This window comes from Sus scrofa, chromosome 13 (genome assembly GCF_000003025.6).
Source record: "Sus scrofa isolate TJ Tabasco breed Duroc chromosome 13, Sscrofa11.1, whole genome shotgun sequence".
NCBI classification, from domain to species: domain Eukaryota; kingdom Metazoa; phylum Chordata; class Mammalia; order Artiodactyla; family Suidae; genus Sus; species Sus scrofa.
The window spans coordinates 65,376,623-65,396,846 of NC_010455.5; the positions used below are offsets into that span (position 1 = coordinate 65,376,623).

General features: G+C 42.0%; 1 protein-coding gene across 1 annotated transcript in view; it reads right to left on the reverse strand.

The window, feature by feature from the left end:
- SRGAP3 (SLIT-ROBO Rho GTPase activating protein 3) overlaps positions 1-20,224 on the reverse strand; it is a 392,297-nt gene that overhangs the window by 9,027 nt on the left and 363,046 nt on the right. The window contains 4 exon segments of the mRNA XM_021071097.1: positions 16-343; positions 2,363-2,512; positions 4,032-4,074; positions 4,077-4,211. Of these exon segments, the coding sequence (XP_020926756.1) occupies positions 16-343; positions 2,363-2,512; positions 4,032-4,074; positions 4,077-4,211 (656 nt within the window).

Below are 20,224 nucleotides of genomic sequence, written 5' to 3' on the forward strand. Positions count from 1 at the left end.
TCCACAGGCCCTTACTTCTGCCAGGGCCTCGGCCTCCAGGGACTTGTGGTCCCCCAGGCTGCTGTGCCTGGTGGAGCCGCACGTCGACCGCACGGAGTGCCCTTCAGAGAGCGCCTTCTTGTCAGGGTAGTTGATGCTGCCAGCACTTCCGAACGTTGCCATCCTCCGCTTCTCGGGGCTCTCGATCCGGCCCCGGGTGAGGGGGATTTTGTGGGGGCTGCTGGGGCAGGCGGCGGCCCGGGGTGGCGTGTCTATGCTGGGTCCCAGGCCCCGGGGCGGGCTGTGTGTGTCACCCCCACTTCGGCGCCTGGGGATGGCCGCTCCGTCAGATCGTAACCGCACTCTGCAAAGGAGCCAGGGGGCAGGGCATGGGGCAGAGGTCAACCCTGGCCAGTGTCATGGTGGGTCAGCCACCCCCCAGGCCACATGTGACACACTAGTCTACACAGCGGTACAGTAAAGCCTCATTCAGCCAGACTCTGAGATTCTGCAGTAAAGGCACCGTCTGAGCCCCTAACTCAGGGCTGGCAGGTTGCACACATGAAGGAATCAGGGCATTCTGCTTCCAAGCAGCTGCCAGCGGTGTGCTAATTACACAGTGAAGGGCAGTCAGTCAGGGCAGGGAGGATTGTGACCTGGGAACGCTTTGGTGATGCTTAGTTGGGCTCATGATATGTTCTTAAGCGATTTAGGCATTTCCATGATTCCAAAGGGCTTGTAACTGGTCTGAGGCATTGAGGCCTGACTGTACCAAAAAGTTACCAGCTCCCTGCAAGCACAGGAGGAGCCTCCCTGGGAACTGAACACAGTCCAGTATCATCACCCTCCCCCATCTCCCCAGAGGGCTGTTTGTGTGAGGCTTCTCCAGATCTTGGAGAACTAGTCATTAAGAGTAAACCTTGCATTTCATGCATCTGGATACCTTTCACCTCTCAGGGAGACTGTGGTGGAGTGAAAAGGGCCTAGAGCATCTATCAGGAGGGCAAGTCCTTGTCTCTCCTCTGTCACAGACTTTCCAGTGACCTCTTTCAGACCCACTTTATTAATCTGTTACATGGGCATAACATTCCTTGCCCTTGTTGGAGGGAGGTTCACTGGATGGGAACACACTCTGAAGAGGTTCCACAGGAGATTTTGCTACATCCTATGGAGATTGCCAAGGACCTGAGGGCACTGGTGAGGGGAGGGAAGGCTGGAAGTGGGATGGGGTGGGGATGAGGGGCAGAGTGAGGGGATGGACTGTGACAGGGACCAAGCTCAGGGTGGTCAGCAGCTCTTTAGACCCTAATGCCACCAGCCAAGCTAAGCACCGCCTTCAGCCAGCCCAACAGGACCAAAGCAGAAGTGCTGGAGAGGAAGAGTAGTGGGGAAGAAAGAACAAGAAGGTAGGTGAGGGAGGACAGAGGGAGAGGGAGACTGAGGCAGGAGGCAACAAGGCCCCCCTAGAGATCAAGGGGCCACGACTCTGTCATCTACCTACCCCGACCTTCCATTCGCCCAATTCTATCACCCATCACAGCACCGTGAACTGAACAAATGGGCTGAAGGGAGGCACTAGGACTTTGCTGAAGTACCTCCCTGGTGCATCCGATTCTTCCTGCTCTATCTACAAGCACCCCTAGTGTGGGCTGATCCCATGACCTTCACCAAGAAAACAGAGAATATGACATTTGGAGGATGTGATTAAGAAGAAAGTGTGAAACTGCCAGATTTTCTTTTTTCTCTTTTCTTTACTGCTTTTTTTTTGTTGTTGTTGTTGTTTGTTTTTGTTTTTTTAAAACCCACACGCTTTGGACTTCACCTATACACTGAGCAGCAACAGTTCCTTACCTGGCACAAAGGTCATGGGACACAGCCCTGCCCACAGGCAGGAGTGAAGAAATTGTCAAACGCTGCTCCCACCAAGTATGTAGGTGGAGCCGAGTTTCAATTTCTCCCAACGCAAGTGGGCGGGAGACTTCTGTTTATGCAGCGCACTTCAGGGAGTAAGTGAGCTTTACATCCTTAAATATAACAACTTAAGTCTTCAACAGAAAGTGGGGAGGAGGTGTAAGAACTGGAGAGAGAGGAAAAATACTTGCCAATTTGTAACTCTCTCTCTCCCATTTGTTATTATTTTAGATAAAAGGCGTTGGTTGCCAATATATGACTTTCTTCTTCCTCCTCCATCCCCAGTGCTAAGCAGATGGTTTATACCTGCCATTCTTAGGCCAGTTCCAGCCAGCCCAGCAGGTGTGCCCAATGTCACATTGTGGGGAACCAGGGGCCACGACCTCCCTCTCCCCTCCTGTGCCTTCGCTTCTCCCAAACCAGACAAGTACAGGCACCGCACTAGCAGGAAGAGTGAATCCACATTTCCTACCGGCCCATCACCCCCCCAAAGCCGTAATCTGAGATGTGCTCCGTGGGGGACTGGAGGTCGTTTTTGGAGGAGGCCTTGTCGTCCAGCAGTGGTCCGCTGCTGGCCTCGCTGTCGGCCTTTTGACTCAGGCTGTCTGAGAAGGCGTCGTCCCTGGGGAGGAGGACAGACGTGAATTGGGAGTCGCTCCAGAGAAGCAGCATGTGCTGAGCCCTGAGGAGCTGGATCAACACTCACCTCGAGGTCCGCTGATGCCTGACCGAGCTGCTTCCCACTCTTGCCTTCCCAGAGCTTCTCCAGCGGGAGAGCCGAGCAGGGTGGTACCGCCCCCGCCCGCCTTCTCCTCCCTCTCCAGGCTCTTCTCCCCCTGCAACTCTGGGCTGGGACCAGCTCAGCGTGGGGGGGAGTGTTGGAGGAATGGAGAGGGAGCCTGCAGGCTGAGCCCTGGGCGCTGACTCTCAAGTGGCTCCTGGCAGCAGTTTCGCACTCAGCGAGGGCGCAGGAAGGGGCCTCCATCCCTCCCTCGACCCGGGGCTTTGGACGGGGTGTTAGGAGGCGAGAGCTTGTTGGGGTGCCCTGTCCACCTACCCCCATGCCCTCTCCCTTCCAGTGACCTGCCCCTGTCTCAGAGGCAGAATGCTGCCTTGGATCCTTTTGTTGTTTGCCCAGCCCTGGACTTTTATCTGGCTCAGACCATCCCCCTCTGCATCAAAACCTATGCCTCTGGCCCTTCCCCTTGAGGCTCAGCTTGGTGGCTGCTTCCTTGATAAATCAGTTCCACCTGAGCCTGACTGGAGCTGGGAGGGAGTATGTGCAGGAACTTTCAAAGGCTTTCAAAGAATGGAAGGTGCACTTTTTTGTGGGCCTGATGGTGGGGCTAGGTATGTGGGATGGGGGGGCTTTTTTTTTTTTTTTTTTGGTCTTTTTTTAGGGCCACACCCAGAGCATTTGTAAGTTCACAGGCTAGGGGTTGAATCCAAGCTGTAGCCACTGGCCTACACACAGCCACAGCAACACAGGATCTGAACCACATCTGCGACCTACAATACAGCTTCACAGCAACACTGGATCCTTAATCCACTGAGTAAGGCCAGGGATCAAACCCGCATCCTATGGATATGGGTCGGGTTTGTTACCACTGAGCCATGGTGGGAACTCTGGTTTTTTTTTTTTTTTTTAATACCTAAAATTATTTTTCAAAATATAGTACCATGTTATCTGGAAATGAGGGGTTGCCTGTTTCCACCTATCCCCTGAGAGAGCCACCTCAGAGATAGAGAATGGTGGGAAGTTAAGAGGGCAGTGGGAGGGCCACTGGCTACAGGGAAGGCCCAGGAGGGTGGAGGTATATGGCAAGATCCACTAGACAATGAGAACTGCAGTGGGTGACAAATGCCCTGGAGGCTGTCAGGTGGGTCAGGATGGTGGCCAAGGGCATCAATCACTGTCTCTGTGTACTCTGAAGGATGAGCAATTTGCTGATTTGCTGTGTGGATCACTATTCAAAAGGCAGTTAAACATAATCCATTCTTGCAGAAGATCAAGTGTGTCATATAGGGGAGAGCAAATCACTGGCATACGATCCAGTAGTTCAGTTTCCATGCCATTGCCCATTGCAGACACCACTAATCAATTATGGTGTTCTTCAGAGAAGGTCCCAACCCCCACTTACATGTCCTGTACAACTATGTACTGATGTGGGATGAGCCCATCACGCCATTGTGACGACCCTCCCACCAGTCCTCGGAGGCACGGTGGTACAGTAGCAGCGAGGCCCCCTTCTTGAAGGACAGCTCACGTGGGGACCGTCCCACATAGTCAAACTTGGCAATGGCCTCGATCTGCTCCACTTCTGGAAGGAAAGCAAGAGGAAAAGCATCCATGAGGTCCCAGAAGGGCAGTCCAGAAGCCCTGCTCAAATGGCCCTGGCTTCTATGGGCAGCAGAGACACCGAGCCTGGTGAAAACAGCGTGGGCTGGGGCTCCAGACACCAGGTTCTAGGCTTAGATCCACTCTCCCCATGCTGTGACCTCAGGCAGGCCATCTAACGTCCCAAAATGGAAAGTGAGGCTGACACGCCATATCCTTACTTTCCATTGCCCCTCTTCTACTCCACTTTTTAATATGTATTAAAACAAGAGCATAAGAATTTTATTTTCTTCCATCCCTTTATACCAGCTCTGTTTCCATTTTGCCATGAACCTTTCTCCTCCTTGCTCACTCATAACACTGTCAGTGGTTCTTACCTTTTGGGAGGTCAAACAAATGTTGCATGTGGATTCCCATCCATGCAAAATGTTAGACACAGTTTTTCACAGTTCCCAGGAGTTTTCAGAGCTCCTTGTTGTAGACTGAATTCTGCCTCCCCTCAAATCCATATGTTGCAGCCCTGACCCCCACTGGGATGGGATTTGGAACTGAGGTGTTTAGGAGATAATTAAGATTAAATAGGTCATAAAGGTGGGGCCCTAATGAGATAGAACTGGTGGTCCTCTGGGAAGAGGAAGTGACATCAGAGGTCTCTTTTACTATGCACACGCCAGTGGAAAGGCCATGTGAGGGCACATTGAGAAGGCAGCTGTCTACAACCCAGGAAGAAAGCCTTCAGCAGAAGCCAACCTTGGACTCCTGAAATGTGAAGAAATAGATTTCTATTGTTTAAGCCACCCAAACTGTGGTATTCTATTATGGAAGCCTGAGCTAACTTAACATGCTCATCCATGAACTTGATTCTGGGGGAGGGAGAATTGTAATTGAGGCTATAGCTCATGCATATTTCTTTGCACCACACATTTATCCATCAAACCTTTACTCTCGTCTCTGGTCAGTGACAGGCCTACCTGGTTAAACAATGAGAATATGGCTCTTGCCCTTGAGACACTCCTGCTGCCCAGCTCTGTTACCTCTTGTTTGTGTGACCTCAGGTAGGTTACTTAACTTCTGTACATCTCAATTTTCTTTAGGAGGATCAAAAGATGATGCATGAAAGAACACATGCAAGTGGCCAACAGGTACATGAAAAGCTACTCAACATCATTAATCATCAGGAAAATGCAAATCAAAACCACAAGGAGATAGCACTTTATAACTCTTAGAATGGCTATTATCAGAAAGACAAGAAATAACAAGTGTCGGCAAGGTGTGGGAAAAGGGAACACTTGTGTACCATTGGTGCAGATGTAAATTGGTGCAGCCGCTATGGAAAACAGTGTGGAAGTTTCCTAAAAAAATTTTAAAAAATACTACCATGTGATCCAGCTATTTCACTTCTGGGTATTTATCCACAGGAAATGAAAACACTAACTTGAAATGTTCTCTGTACCCCCATATTCACTGCAGCATTATTTACAATAGCCAAGAAGTGGAAACAACTTAAATGTCCATCAACAAAAGAATGGATAAAGAAGATTTATGTATACAACAATGGAAAATTATTCAGCCATAAATAAAGAAATCCTGCCACTTGCAACAACATAAATGGATCTCGAAGGCATTATGCTAAATAAAATAAGTCAGACAGAAGACAAATACTGTATGATCTCTCCTATATGTGGAAGCTAAAGTAAAAAACAAACTGAATTCATTGATACAGAGAACAGACTGGTGGCTACCAGAGATGCAGGGTGGATAAAATGGGAGAGGGGGTCAAAAAATACAAACTTCTAGTTATACGAGAAATAAGTCCTGGGATGTAATGCACAGTGTGGTGACTATAGCTAATAATACCATATTGTATTTTGAAACTTACTAAGAGAAAAGGTCTTAAAAGTTCTTACCACAAGAAAAAAAAATGTAACTATGCACGGTGATGGATGTTAACCAGACTTAACTGTGTGATCATTTAACAAATACACACATACACTGATTCATAATGCTGTATATCTGACACTAAAAGCATTATACATCAATTATACCTCAATGAAAAGAAAGATACTGGACTTGAATACATTAAAAGGGAGAGAGAACAGATGAAAGCACTCAGCAAAGCACAGACATACAACATATTACGTTGTCACATTCAGGTTACAGTGGCTCTTGGGATTTTGCCGAGAATTGCCAATGGGTTTAGCTTATAAGGAGGGTCTAGACAAGAAATCAGAGCTGCAGAGTGTTGAGGTAGTTTGCTCAAGACCCTACTGCTAGGAATGTTTGGGAGGAGACTTTTGGGGGACAAGACGGTTATGCTTATGATTTATTGAACCTGTGTTACAGCTTGTATCCTAAAAGGTGCCCATGACTGGTAGAAAATGAATTTTGTGTAAGTGTTAAGGTATTTGTATTTTTAAAGCAAGCACAGAGATGTTTAAAATGATATATATTTGGAGATATATATATATATATATATGTATATATATATATATACACACATACACTTAGATAAGATAGATATATTAAATTCTAATCAAACACAGATGCTGAGCATCTGTGGGACAATCTCTGTTCCAGTCCACATGGATTATCCTAATTCCGTCCATGCAGCCAGCCACCTGGCCATCATGGAGTAAAGCCCAGGGATACTTGGCTTTGCCACTTTTTATCTGTGTGACCTTGAACAACTTAGTTCTCCTTTCTAAGTCTCAGTTTCCTCATCTATAAAATGGGAATGATAGTAATAGTACCTGCCTTATTAGGGCTTTTATGCGGATTAAATGAGTCACTGAACAGGAAGTGCTTTAATAACACCTGGCACATAGTTAGCTTTATCTGAGTTAGTTGTTGCTACCAGAACTGATGACTTCTAAGGACCACAGGCAGCATGGAAATCATCTCTCCCTGTTAATCGACCTCTTCCCTGCCCCGCCAACACACACACATACACATTAGGACTCCTCTCTGTAAACAGCTGGCTCAAGAAGACAGTGCCAGTGCCCCTGTGAGATGTAGTGGCCTTTGGATGGACCCAGTCCTCAGTGCCCAGGACAACTTTCTGCAGGGAGCAGGTCTCAGACAGTTAAGTCAGCTTTCCCCAGCTGACTCCCTGACAAATGTCTTTACGTGCTATTCTGACACAGTTGATGCAAAACGACAGACTAGTTAGATGGGGCAAATGAACTCAAATCTTGACTCAGAGTCACCTTCCCAGTAAAACGGAGAGATGGCCATCCTCTCTGCTGCCTCTTTGAATTTCATGCCATCCACACGTTAGCACTGCCCATAAGCTGTTTGTCTGCCTAGCTACAGAGACAGGAAGGCCAGAGGTTTGTAAGACCAGGAGCTGAGCCATGAGGGCTGTGTACTCTCAGCTTTGACCCCAGAGGCTTCCTCTGAGTCTGCCTCCCACAATGCTGAAGGGGCCATGGACCAAACAGAGGTTTCTATGTGGAAAGGAGCGAAGAGGGCTGGTTCTCCCATCTCCAGAGGCTCCAGAAGTCCTCAGCAGTAGTTGGGAGCCAGAATAAGTGGAAAATGTAAGGGGGAAAAAAGAGGAGGAGCAGATCTGAGCTGCAAGTGGAGAAAGAGTGCCTATGTTTGCAGATGTCACCACATAAGCATGTGTGGATGAACAGTGATGACAGTTAGCATTTATTAGGAAGTCTATTGTTTGGATTTATCACACCCAAATTAGAACATGTGAATCTTCCTCTTAGCATTCTCCCACACACCCCTCTCCAAACTTACTGCATTCCCTCACCTTCCCCATCTTAGGAAACAAGACCACCATTGGTCCATTCCCTCAGGTCAAAGCCTTGATCTTGGGCATCGCATGTCCAATCTATTAGCAGCTCCTTCAGAGTGTCTCCTGCATCTGACCAGCCTCACCAGCTCCACTGCCGCCCTCTGGTCCAGGCCACTGTTCTCCCTCTACCTGGCCTCCTTGCTTTCATTCTTGCTTGGTAGAGCCATTTCTCCCCACAGCAGCCAGGCGACCTTTTAAAATCATAAATTAGATCACAAATCTTTCTTGTTCCACTCCCTCTCAAGGCTTCACATTGTGCTGAGAATAAAACCCAAATGTCTTCTCATGGCTTATGGGGCCCTGCATGCTCTGGGCTCTGAAGATCCCGGTGGCCTTGTCTCTGATCACGCTCTCCCTCCCTCTGTCTTCTCCACCTCACTAGCCTTCTTTATGTTTCTCCTCCAACACTGCAAATGACATTTTTCAAACACAAAGTTCAAAGAATTTTAGTGAATACAAATACACCTGCCTCCTATATTCTACTATCAACATTTTACTATACTAGTTTTACCACACATCTATCTATCCATCCAATTTTTAAAATAATTTTAAAGTGCAGACATTTGTACTTTACCCCTGAACACTACAGCATAAATATTTATAGAGCCTTCTTGACACTTTTAAAACATGCAAAGCATTTTCATGCCACAGGGCCTTTGCATGTGTTATTGCCTGCCCCTGGGATACTTTCCTCCTAAACATTCATACTCAGTCATATTCCACAAATATTTACACTATGTGCTGTTTTCTCATTTCATTCAGGTCTGCATTCAAATAATGCCTCAGCAAGACCTTTACTGGCAACCTCTAACTAACTGCAAAAGCGCAACCTCACATCACTCTATCATCTTCTTTTGCTTTAATCTTCTTCATAACGCTTATTGCAACCTGAACGTGTGTGCGTGTGTGCGTGCGCATACAGCAACGTGTGGTTTTTCATACTTGTTTATTGTTAATCTTTCCTAGTAAGATGTGATTCCCATTAGATAGGGATTTTGTTTTATTTTCCCATCTTTACAATGGTCCCTGGGACGAGGAAGCTCAATACATATGTGTTAGTTGCATAAACAAACTAAGCTCTTACAGTGTGCTAAGGGTCCTACTTACATTACCACATTAAGTTATATCCTCACAATAGTAAATGCACACCATCCTCATTTTACAGGCGAGTAAACAGGCTGAGTTGAAATCATGTGTCACACGGGGACACGTCACAGAAGTAGAGAGTGATAAGCTGAGATCAAAGCCCTGGTCCCAGGTGTCACTAACAGAGCCTTCTTGGTGTTTTTAAAGCACGGTAAGTTTACTCCTGCCATGGGGTCCTTATGCCCACACAGTGTCAATATGAACATACACATATACCATGCCGCATGTCTGGTATTCGATTTGACCCCTGCTTCGGGAGAGCTAGTTGTGCCAGGTAGGTGTTCTACGGGCTCTACAGCAAGTAAAGAGATGGAGAGGCTGTTCCTGAGCTAAAGGGGAGTTGAAGACTGTCCCTGTAGGAGCCTGGCTGGAGTCACACTTTAGAAAAGTCACTCAGGAGCACAACAGTTGCAGAGCTGGGGAAGGGCTGATGGGGAGAGTGGAGCCAGCAGTTCAGCAGCTGTTACAATAGTCCAAGGGCTGATGTGAGATGAAAAGACAGAGTGGAGCTTTGCTTTTATTTTAGAATCCCAAAGCTGGACACTTTGCAAGTCCAGAACTTGTTATCTTTCTCTACCCATCACACAACAGGAAGCTGAAATGCCCCCTCTACTGATGCCACACAAAGAACACTTTTAGGTCATGGGGCAGCAGACAGCTCCATTCTCCTCAACACTTTCTCAACTGCCCCCCACCCCACCCACCCCACCTTACATACTGTCTCTGAAGAAAGAATCCTAATTTTATTAGGCCCATTTATCAAGGGTAGGAAGGTGGTTGTGCTCTCTCTCCTGCTCAGTTTCCCAGCAACTAAAGTAATGACCTGGGGGCTGCCCACAGGGTCCTTCTTTTCTCCTCAGTTCACTCATGACCTTGAATTCTTTCATTGTCTCGGGCTATAGCAGCAGCTGGTGTTAAGACTTTGATCTTATTTAGGAAAGGAGAGCTGGAACCTGGCCTGACACTGTGAGGGGATCTGCTAACCCACTTTTCAGTAAAACTTGTGGAAAATGCAAAAAACAAGCAAACAAACAACCACTGAAAGGCTCTGGAAATGGTCCTAAAGGTAAAAAACAAATGAAGAAAATCTACTCAGGGAGTTCCCATCATGGCTCAGCAGTTAACGAACCCAACTAGTGACCATGAGGACATGGGTTCGATCCCTGGCCTTGCTCAGTGGGTTAAGGATCTGGTGTTGCCGTGGGCTGTGGTGTAGGTTGCAGAGGCAGCCTGGATCCTGTGTTGCTGTGGCTGTGGCTTAGGCTAGTGGGCTGCAGCTCTGATTCGACCCCTAGCCTGGGAATTTTCACATGCCATGGGTGTGGCCCTAAAAAGATAAAAGACAAAAGACCAAAAAAAAAAAAAAATTAAGAAAGCTGACAGTCTATGGGATTTGAACCAAGACTGCTCCCTCCCTCCACCAGTGCCCCCACCCCAAGCTCAGGGAGGCAAACTCCACCTCAGACTCCTGCAGCCCAAATATAGGGCCTCCTCTCCCACCAAGCTTCCAGTGGAAGGAATTTCTTGCCAGGAGGGGCAGGACATCAGTGTTTCTCCTTCTGCTCCCAGCGACCTGTTGCTGAGGCTAAAGGCCCCAGTGAGGATGGTAGAGAGGTAAGGGCTCCTCCTTCCACCCAACCCTCACTCAGGCAATGGAAGTTCTACCTTGGGCATGGTACCAGTGAGAATATTGGGGCCTTGACCACCTTGACCACCTCATGCTGGTTCCATGTGAGGAGAGGCAAGCTGAGAGTGTAAGGCTGCTGCCTTCCTCTCCACAAAGCACTCAGCTCCTAGAATGGGGAGGTCACTCAGAAGCTTGCCACTGTCCTCACCCCCAGCTCCAGAGCTCTATCTCAGAGATTTTGCTAGGGGGAAGAAGGAAGCTATAAAACAGCTGCTCATCTCTTCCCAAAGGAACTGACTTTATTTGCAACAGAGCTTGGGGAAGTTCAAGCCTCAGGGTGCTCTCAAGGACAGTGGAGGTTGTGATGAAAGGCATTTGGGGCAGGTTCTTGGATTTAATGTAGATACAGACCAGACTGTAGACCAGCTATTTTGGAAGAGGTAACCAGGGAATAAGAAGGCTGAGAGGTGCTCTTCTATCGTCAGAACAAATACCAAACAATGACCTCAGAAACCATTCCTTAAAAGGAGACAGAATTTGATAGGATTTGGTTTGTAGAACAGTTTATGACTGAGGATACTGTTGATAGGAATAGAGCAAAGCATCCATTAGGGTAGTTTAACAGGTGGATGTGGTTAGGGAAAGACAACCCTACCAAAACCACTATCATCCCAGGTAATGTGGACATATGCAAAGCTATTCCTTTCTGAGAAGGAACATCAGGATTAACACCATGAATATGGGGGAAGGGAGGGAAGGAAACTAGATGTCACTGACATAAACCAGTCAGTCACTAAACAGAGAAGCATGTTAACAAGTAAGCCCCAAAGGGTAGGGACCAATACCAAGAATTGCTATAATATTTTATCTAAAATCTCCAGTTTCTAGTAAAAAATTTACAAGGTATGAAATGCAACAGAAAGCCTAACCCAAACACTTGGTGGGGGGAAGCAGACAACAGAAAGTGCCTGTGAGAATGACCAACGTCAAATTTAACAGAAGACTTCAAAATAGTTGTTAAAAACATGTTCACAGCTAAAGGAAACCATGGTTAAAGAAGTAAAGGAAGGTATAATGACAATGTCAAATCAAATACAAAATATCAATAAAGAAGTAGAATTTATAAATTAAAAAAGAATTCTAGAATTAAAAACTACAACACCTAAAATTAAACACTTACTAGAGGGACTTGATAGATTTGAACTGGCTACAGAATTAGCAATCTTGAAAAGATTGATAGAAATAATGATGAATGCTAAAGAACAGAGAGGAAAAAGAAGGAAGAAAGATGACTAAGTACTCTCTAATGTGGGATACCATTAAGTGTGCCAACATACATGTAACAGGAGTAGTAGAGGAGAAAAGAAATAGAGGAACAGAAAAAATATTTGAGGAAATAATGGCTAAAACATCTCAGATTTATTGGAAAAAAAAAAAACCTACATGTCTAGGAAGCTCAACAAACTCTAAGTAGGATAAATGCAAAAGGATCTACATCCAGACATATCATAGTAATAACACTGAAAGTCAGAGACATAGAGACAATCTTGAAAGCATTAAGAGAAAACTGATTTATCACTTACAAGGGAATGCAAATAAGATTAACACCTGACTTTTCAGTAGAAATAATGAAGGCTGGAAGACAGAGGGACATCACATTCAGAGTGCTCCAAAAAATAACTGTCAACCGAGAATCTTAAATCTAGCAAAGCTAACTTTCAAAAATGAGGCAAAATAATGAATTTTCAGAATTTGTCACTAGAAAATCTACCTTGTAAGAAATATTAAAGGAAGTTTTTTCAGGCTGAAAGCACGTGACCCTTATAAAATTTGAATTCACAAGAAGAAACCAGTAAAGATAATTATGTAATCATAAAGGACTACAAATGTATATTTTTCTCTTTTCTTCTCGATATAAAAAGCAAGTATATACAGTATGTATATAATGTTGTGCTTATAAATATATAAATGTAACATGTGTATAATATATTTGCAATAACAGCACAAAGATGGCAAGAGCAAAGCTGTAGTGGGCTAAGGAAATGACCAGAGATGGTAAAAAAAAAATAATTATAACAATGTGCTGTCAGGTTTATAAAATTAGAAAATGTAATAAGTATGATAATAATCCTATAAAAAGGAGAATGGGGAACATAACTATATATAAGTAATAATATCACATATTCCTGGAATTAAGTTAATATAAATCTGAAGCTTATTCAGAGTTAAGACATAAATGTTAAATCTTAGAACAACCACTAAAAAATAACTCAAAAATACAGTTAAATAGAGTTTAAAAATCATTTAAAAATTAAAATACTACATTAGAAAATAATGCAAAAGAAAGCAGTAAAGAAGAAACAGAGGAATAACAACAACAAAAACTCACGACACATCAAAAACAAAATGAAACAAAAAATGCCAGGCAAAAATCCAACTATGTCAATAATAACATTAAATGTGAATGTATTAAAGAACCCAATTAAAATGCAGAGACCATCAGACTGGATAAAATAACATGATTCAACTAAATGCTATCTATAGGAGACGTTTAAGATGTGAAGATACAAAAAGAGTAACAGTAAAGGGATGGAAAAATATATTATACAAATTACAACCATAGGAAATCTGGAGAGGCAATACTAATGTCAGACTACATAGACTTTAACACCAGAAATTACTGGAAATAAAAAAGGACAGTTTATAATGATAAAAGGTTCAATCCATTAGGAAGATATAATAATGATAAATATAATGCATCTAATTATAGAGCAGCAAAATACATGAAGCAAAAAATGTCAGAAACGAAGGGATAAAAAATTTCAAAAAATAATAGTTGAAGATCTTAATACTCCACTTCTAATAAGGAATAGAACAACTAGAGAGAAGATCAACAAGGAGATGGAGAGCTTAACACCATAAACCACGTAGATCTAACAGACATTTCTAGAATGTACTGACCAACAAGCGAATATAAATTCTTCTCAAGGGCACATGGAACATCCTCTAGGATATGACAAATGGTGGGCCAGAAAACAAACTTCACTAATTTAAAAGGATGAGATAATACAAAGTATGTTCTCCAATCACAATAGAATTAAACTATTGATTTCTCAATAACAGAAAACTCCAAGTTATGAGCAAATTAAACAATGAACTCTAAATAATCAATGGTCAAAGAAAAGATCAAAAGGGAAATGAGAAAATACTTTGAGATGAATGAAAATGAAGACACAACATACCAAAACATATGAAATGTAGCTAAAGCAGTGCTTAGAAATTTATAGCTGTAAATCACTGCATTCGAAAAAATAGAGCTCAAATCAGTAACTTAAACTTCCATTGTAATTAACTGGAAAAGGAAGAGCAAAATAAACTGAAAGCTAGGAAGGAACTAATAAAGATTAGAGTAGAAATGAATGAAATAGAGAATAGAAAAACTATAGAGAAAAATAAACTAAACACAAGACTGTTTCTTTAAAAAAGATCAAACAAAATTCACACACCTTTAGCTTAACAACATTAACCAAGAAAAAAGAAAAGACTCAAATTACTAGAACCAGAAATGAAAAAGGAACACTACAACAAAATTTTTTAAAGGATAAAAAAGGATTATAAACCACTACTATATATATTTGTAGGCCAGTAAATTGAATAACTTAGATGCAATTAACAAATTCCTACAAAGATACAAACTTCTGAAACTAAAACAAGAAAAAATAGAAAATCTGAAAAGATCTACAACAAATAAAGAGATTTAATCAGTAATTTAAAAAAAAAAAAACACTCCCAAAGAAATGCTGAGGCCCAGATAGCTTAGCTGCTAAATCCAATCAAACATTTAAAGAATTAACAACTATTCCTCACAAAACTCTTCCAAAAACTGGAAGAGGAGAAAACACTTCTCAATTCATTTTATGAAGTCAATATTACTCTTATACCTGAATTAGACAAAGACATTATAAGAAAACTATAGACCAACATCTCACGAATATGTGCACAAAAATCCTCAACAAAATACTAGCAAATGGAATCCAGTAACATATAAAAAGAATTATGACCCATATCCAAGTGGAATTTACCCAAGAAATGTAAAATTGGTTTAACATCCCCTCAAAATCAATAAATGTAATATATTTATCAATAGAATAAAAAACAAAAGAAAAAATCATATTATCAGCTCAACAGATGAAGAAAAAACATTTGACAAACCAACATGATAAAAACACTCAGCAAACTAGGAATAGAAAAGATCTTCCTTAACTTCTTTAAATGGATCTAGGACAAACCTATAGCTAACATCATCTTAATGGTGAAATACTGTATGCTTTCCCCTTAAGATCAGCAGCAAGACAAGGATGTCCATTCTCATCACTTCTAATCAACATTGTACTGGTGGTTCTAGCCAGGGCATTTAGGCAAGGAAAAGAAATAAAAAATATCTGGAATAGAAAAGAAGTAAAATTATGTCTAACCACATATGCTATGATCTCGTATATAGAAAATCATAAGGAATTCACTGAAAACTATTTGAATGAATGAACAAGTTCAGCAAGACTGCAGGATATAAGAGCAATATATTAAAATCAATTGTATTTATATATACATGTAATGAACAATTTGAAAATGAAATTAATAAAACAATTCCTTTACATTAGCATCAAAAAGAATAAAACAGTGAGGAATAATTTTAATAAGTACAAAACTCATATTCTGAAAACTAAAAATTATTGTTTTTTTTAAATTTTTTGTCTTTTTTAGGGCTGCACCCGTGGCATATGGAGGTTTCCAGGCCAGGGGTCTAATTGGAGCTGTAGCTGCCGGCCACAGCCACAGCCACAGCAATGCAGTATCCGAGCCACATGTGAAACCTACACCACAGTTCATGGCAATGCTGGATCCTTAACCCACTGAGCGAGGCTAGGGATCGAACCCACAACCTCATGGTTCCTATCAGATTTGTTAACGACTGAGCCATGACAGGAACTCCTTTTTAAAAAATTATTGTTGAAAGAAATTAAATAAGATATAAAAATTGGAAAACATCTCCTGTTCGTGGATCAGAAAACATAACACTGTTAAGATGATATTGTTCCCAAATTGATCTATAAATTCAATGAAATTCCTATCAGAATCACACCTGACTTGGTAGAAATCGATAAACTGACTCTAAAATTCATATGGAATTGCAAAGAACCCAGTATAGGCACACACACACAAATTCTCTTTTTTTCTTTGCTTTTTAGAGCCACACCTGAGGCATATGGAGGTCCCCAGGCTAGGGGTCAGATTGGAGCTGCAGCTGCTGGCCTATGGCACAGCCATAGCAACACAGGATCCGAGCTGCATCTGTGACCTACACCACAGCTCACAGCAATGACAGATCCCTAACCCACTGAGCGAGGCCAGGGATCAAACCTGCAACCTCATGGTTCCTAGTCAGATTCTTTTCTGCTATGCCACGACAGGAACTCCAAAAATTCTTGGAAAAGAAGAACAAGGTTAGAGGACGCATACCTCCCAATTTCAAAACTTACTACAAAGCAAAAGCAATCAAACAATGTTGCACTGGCACAAGGATATATACAGATCAGTGGAAGAAAAATGAAAGTCCAGAATTAAACCCATACATTTATGGCCAAATTATTTTTTACAAGAGGGCCAAGATCATTCAATGGGGTAAAGAATATTTTCAATTTACGATGCTGGGAATGGATAGCCACACACAAAGAAATGATCACACCATATGTAAGAAATTAACTCAAAATGAATCAAAATGGATTTCTTAAACACAAAACCTTAAACTACAAAACTCTTGGAAGAAAACAAAGGGTACATCTTCATAAACTTGAATTTGGCATAGAATTCTTAGTAATAAAACCAGAAACATGAGCAACAAAAGAAAAAATTGATAAATTGAATTTCATTGAGATAAAAAAACTTGTGTTTCAAAGGACACCATGAAGAAAGCAAAAAGGTAACCCACAGAGTATGCAAATCAGGTTATCTGACAAACAACTTATATCTAGAATACAGAAAGAGCTCTTACAACTCAATAATAAAAACACAAATAACCAAATTTTAAATTGGGCAAAAGGTCTGAAGAGACAGCTCTCCAATGAAGATATACAAATAACCATTAAGCACATGAAAAGATGCTCAGTATCATTAGTCATGAGAGAAATGCAAATCAAAACTTCAAAGAGATACCACAGCACACCCACTATGATGGCTGGAATCAAAAAGTTAGATAAGGGAAGAAGTAAAACTATCATTTTTTGCAGATGACATGATACTATACCTAGAAAATCCTAAAGACACTATCAGAAAACTATTAGAGTTCATCAATTAATTTAGCAAAGTTGCAGGATACAAAATTAATCGACTGCATTTCTATATATTAACAATGAAAGATCAGAACAAGAAACTAGAGAAACAATCCCATTTACCATCACATCAAAAAGAATAAAATACTTAGGAATAAACCTACCTAAAGAGACAAAAGACCTGTACTCTGAAAACTATGACGCTGATGAAAGAAATCAAAGATGACACAAACAAATGGAAAGACACACCATGCTCTTGATTGGAAAAGTCAATATTACCAAACTGACAATACTACCCAAGGCAATCTACAGATTCAGTGCAATCTCTATCAAATTACCAAGGACATTTTTCACAGAACTAGGACAAAAGATTTTAAAGTTTGTTTGGAAGCACAAAAGATCCAGAATAGCCAAAGACATCCTAAAAAAGAAAAATGGTGCTGGAGCAATCAGGTTCCTGGACTTCAGGCTATACTACAAAACAACAATCATCAAAATTGTATGGTACTGGAACAAAGACAGAAATATATATCAGCAGAACAGGATAGAAAGCCCAGAATTAAACTCATGCAGGGGGGCCAAGATCAACTAATCTACGACAAAGGAGGCAAATAAACAATGGAGAAAATATAGCCTCTTCAATAAATGGTGCTGGAAAAACTGGATAGCCACATGTAAAAGAATGAAATTAGAACACTCCATAACACCATACACAAAGATAAACTCAAAATGGATTAAAGACCTAAACATAAGACCAGATACTAGAAAACTCTTAGAGAAAAACATAGGCCGAACACTCTCTGACATAAATCATAGCAATATCTTCTCAGATCCACCTCCTAGAGTAATGACAGTAAGAACAAAAATAAACAAATGGGACTTAATTAAACTCAAAAGTTTCTGCACAGCAAAGGAAACCCTAAACAAAATGAAAAGACAATCCACAGAATGGCAGAAAATATTTGCAAATGAAGTGATGGATAAAGGATTAATCTCCAAAATTTATAAGCACCTTCTGCATCTCAATACCAAAAAAGCAAACAATCCCATCAAAAAATGGGCAGAAGATCTAAACAGGCAGTTCTCCAAAGAAGACATACAGATGGCAAAAAAACACATGAAAAGAGATTCAACATCATTCACTAAGAGAAAAATGCAAATCAAAACCACTATGAGGTACCACCTTGCACCAGCCAGAATGGCCATCATCAAAAAGGCTACAAACAATAAATGCTGGAGAGGGTGTGGAGAAAAGGGAACCCTACTACACTGCTGGTGGTAATGTAAGTTGGTACAACCACTGTGGAAAACAGTATGGAGACTACTCAGAAAACTAAACATAGAACTACCATTTGATCCAGCAATCCCACTCCTGGCATCTATCCAGAGAAAACCATGACTCAAAAAGATATATGTATTCCAATGTTCATTGCAGCACTATATACAACAGCCAAGACGTGGAAACAACTTAAATGTCCATCGACAGAGGAGTGAATCAAGAAGATGTGGTACATATACACCATGGAATATTACTCAGCCATTAAAAGGAAAGAAATAATGGCATTTGCAGCAACATGAATGGACCTAGAAATTATCATGCTAAATGAAGTTAGCCAGACAGTGAGAACCAACATACGCTATCACTTACATGTAGAATCTAAAAAAAGGACACAATGAACTTCTTTGCAGAACAGATACTGACTTACAGACTTTGAAAAACTTATGATTTCCAAGGGAAACAGTTTGGGGGGGTGGGGGATGCGCTGGGGGTTTGGATGGAAATGCTATAAGATTGGGTTGTGGAGTTCCCGTCGTGGCGCAGTGGTTAACGAATCCGACTAGGAACCATGAGGTTGCGAGTTCGATCCCTGCCCTTGCTCAGTGGGTTAACGATCCGGTGTTGCCGTGAGCTGTGGTGTAGGTTGCAGACGCGGCTTGGATCCCACGTTGCTGTGGCTCTGGCGTAGGCCGGTGGCTACAGCTCCGATTCAACCCCTAGCATGGGAACCTCCATATGCTGCGGGAGCGGCCCAAGAAATAGCAACAATAACAACAACAACAACAACAACAAAAAAGACAAAAAAAAAAAAGATTGGGTTGTCATATTTGTTGTACAACCATAAATGTAATAAAATTCATTGAGTAATTTTAAAAAAAGTTAAATAAGGGAGTTCCTGCTGTGGCACCATGGGTTAAAAATCAACTGCAACAGCTCTGGTTGCTGCAGAGGTGCAGGTTTGATTCCCAACCCAGGAACTTCCATATGTCATGGGTGCAGCCATTAAAAAAAAAAATCTTGTGGATAAATAATAAAATGACAATTTTAAAAAGTCAGATCATAACAAGTGTTGACAAAGATGTGGAACAATGGTGTTCACTGTATCTTTTTCTCCAACTTTACAGACAAGGAGACTGAGGCCAGAGGTTCTATGGCTCGTGTGTTTGAAATTCTTTATTAAAGAAGATATTGGGAACCAATATTTTAGAAAAAAGTAAAAATCTTACCCTGATTTCTAGTCGATGCTTAGAACAACTGATGAAAACTGTGAACCTGTTCTCAGAGGCATATATTCCTACAGAAACAAAATCTTGCCGGTTATGGGCCTCTAAAAACCCATTTATAGACCACTGACATGTGCAGAGTTCATGGCTTAAAAGATTCTAGACATAGATGATGGGAAGGCGTCAAAGGCAATTTGGAGAATTTGGGGACAATCAATGAGAGGATGATGGTGCAGATAACAACTGACATATTGTAATATATGAGCATGGTTGTTGCTGATTTTAGTGGTTTCTTTGTCTGGCAGTCTGGTTCCTCATTTAGCATTTCAGTTGTTATTGACTGGCTGCCTTAATCTTGTCATTTGGTTTATTTCTGATAATCAAGGGTTCATAGCCTAACCATGGTTTCTTTGTAAATCTTGGAGACGAAAAGAACAGGCAAAATGGATTTTACAGATTCCTACCAGGATGTGCTGTGGACTCAAGACAGGGCAGTGGCATCAGTGAGGTACAGAATCTGCTGAAGAAGGAAAGGCAGGAGACACCAAAACAACAAACTTGTTCCTCCAATTTGGTCACTCATTGGA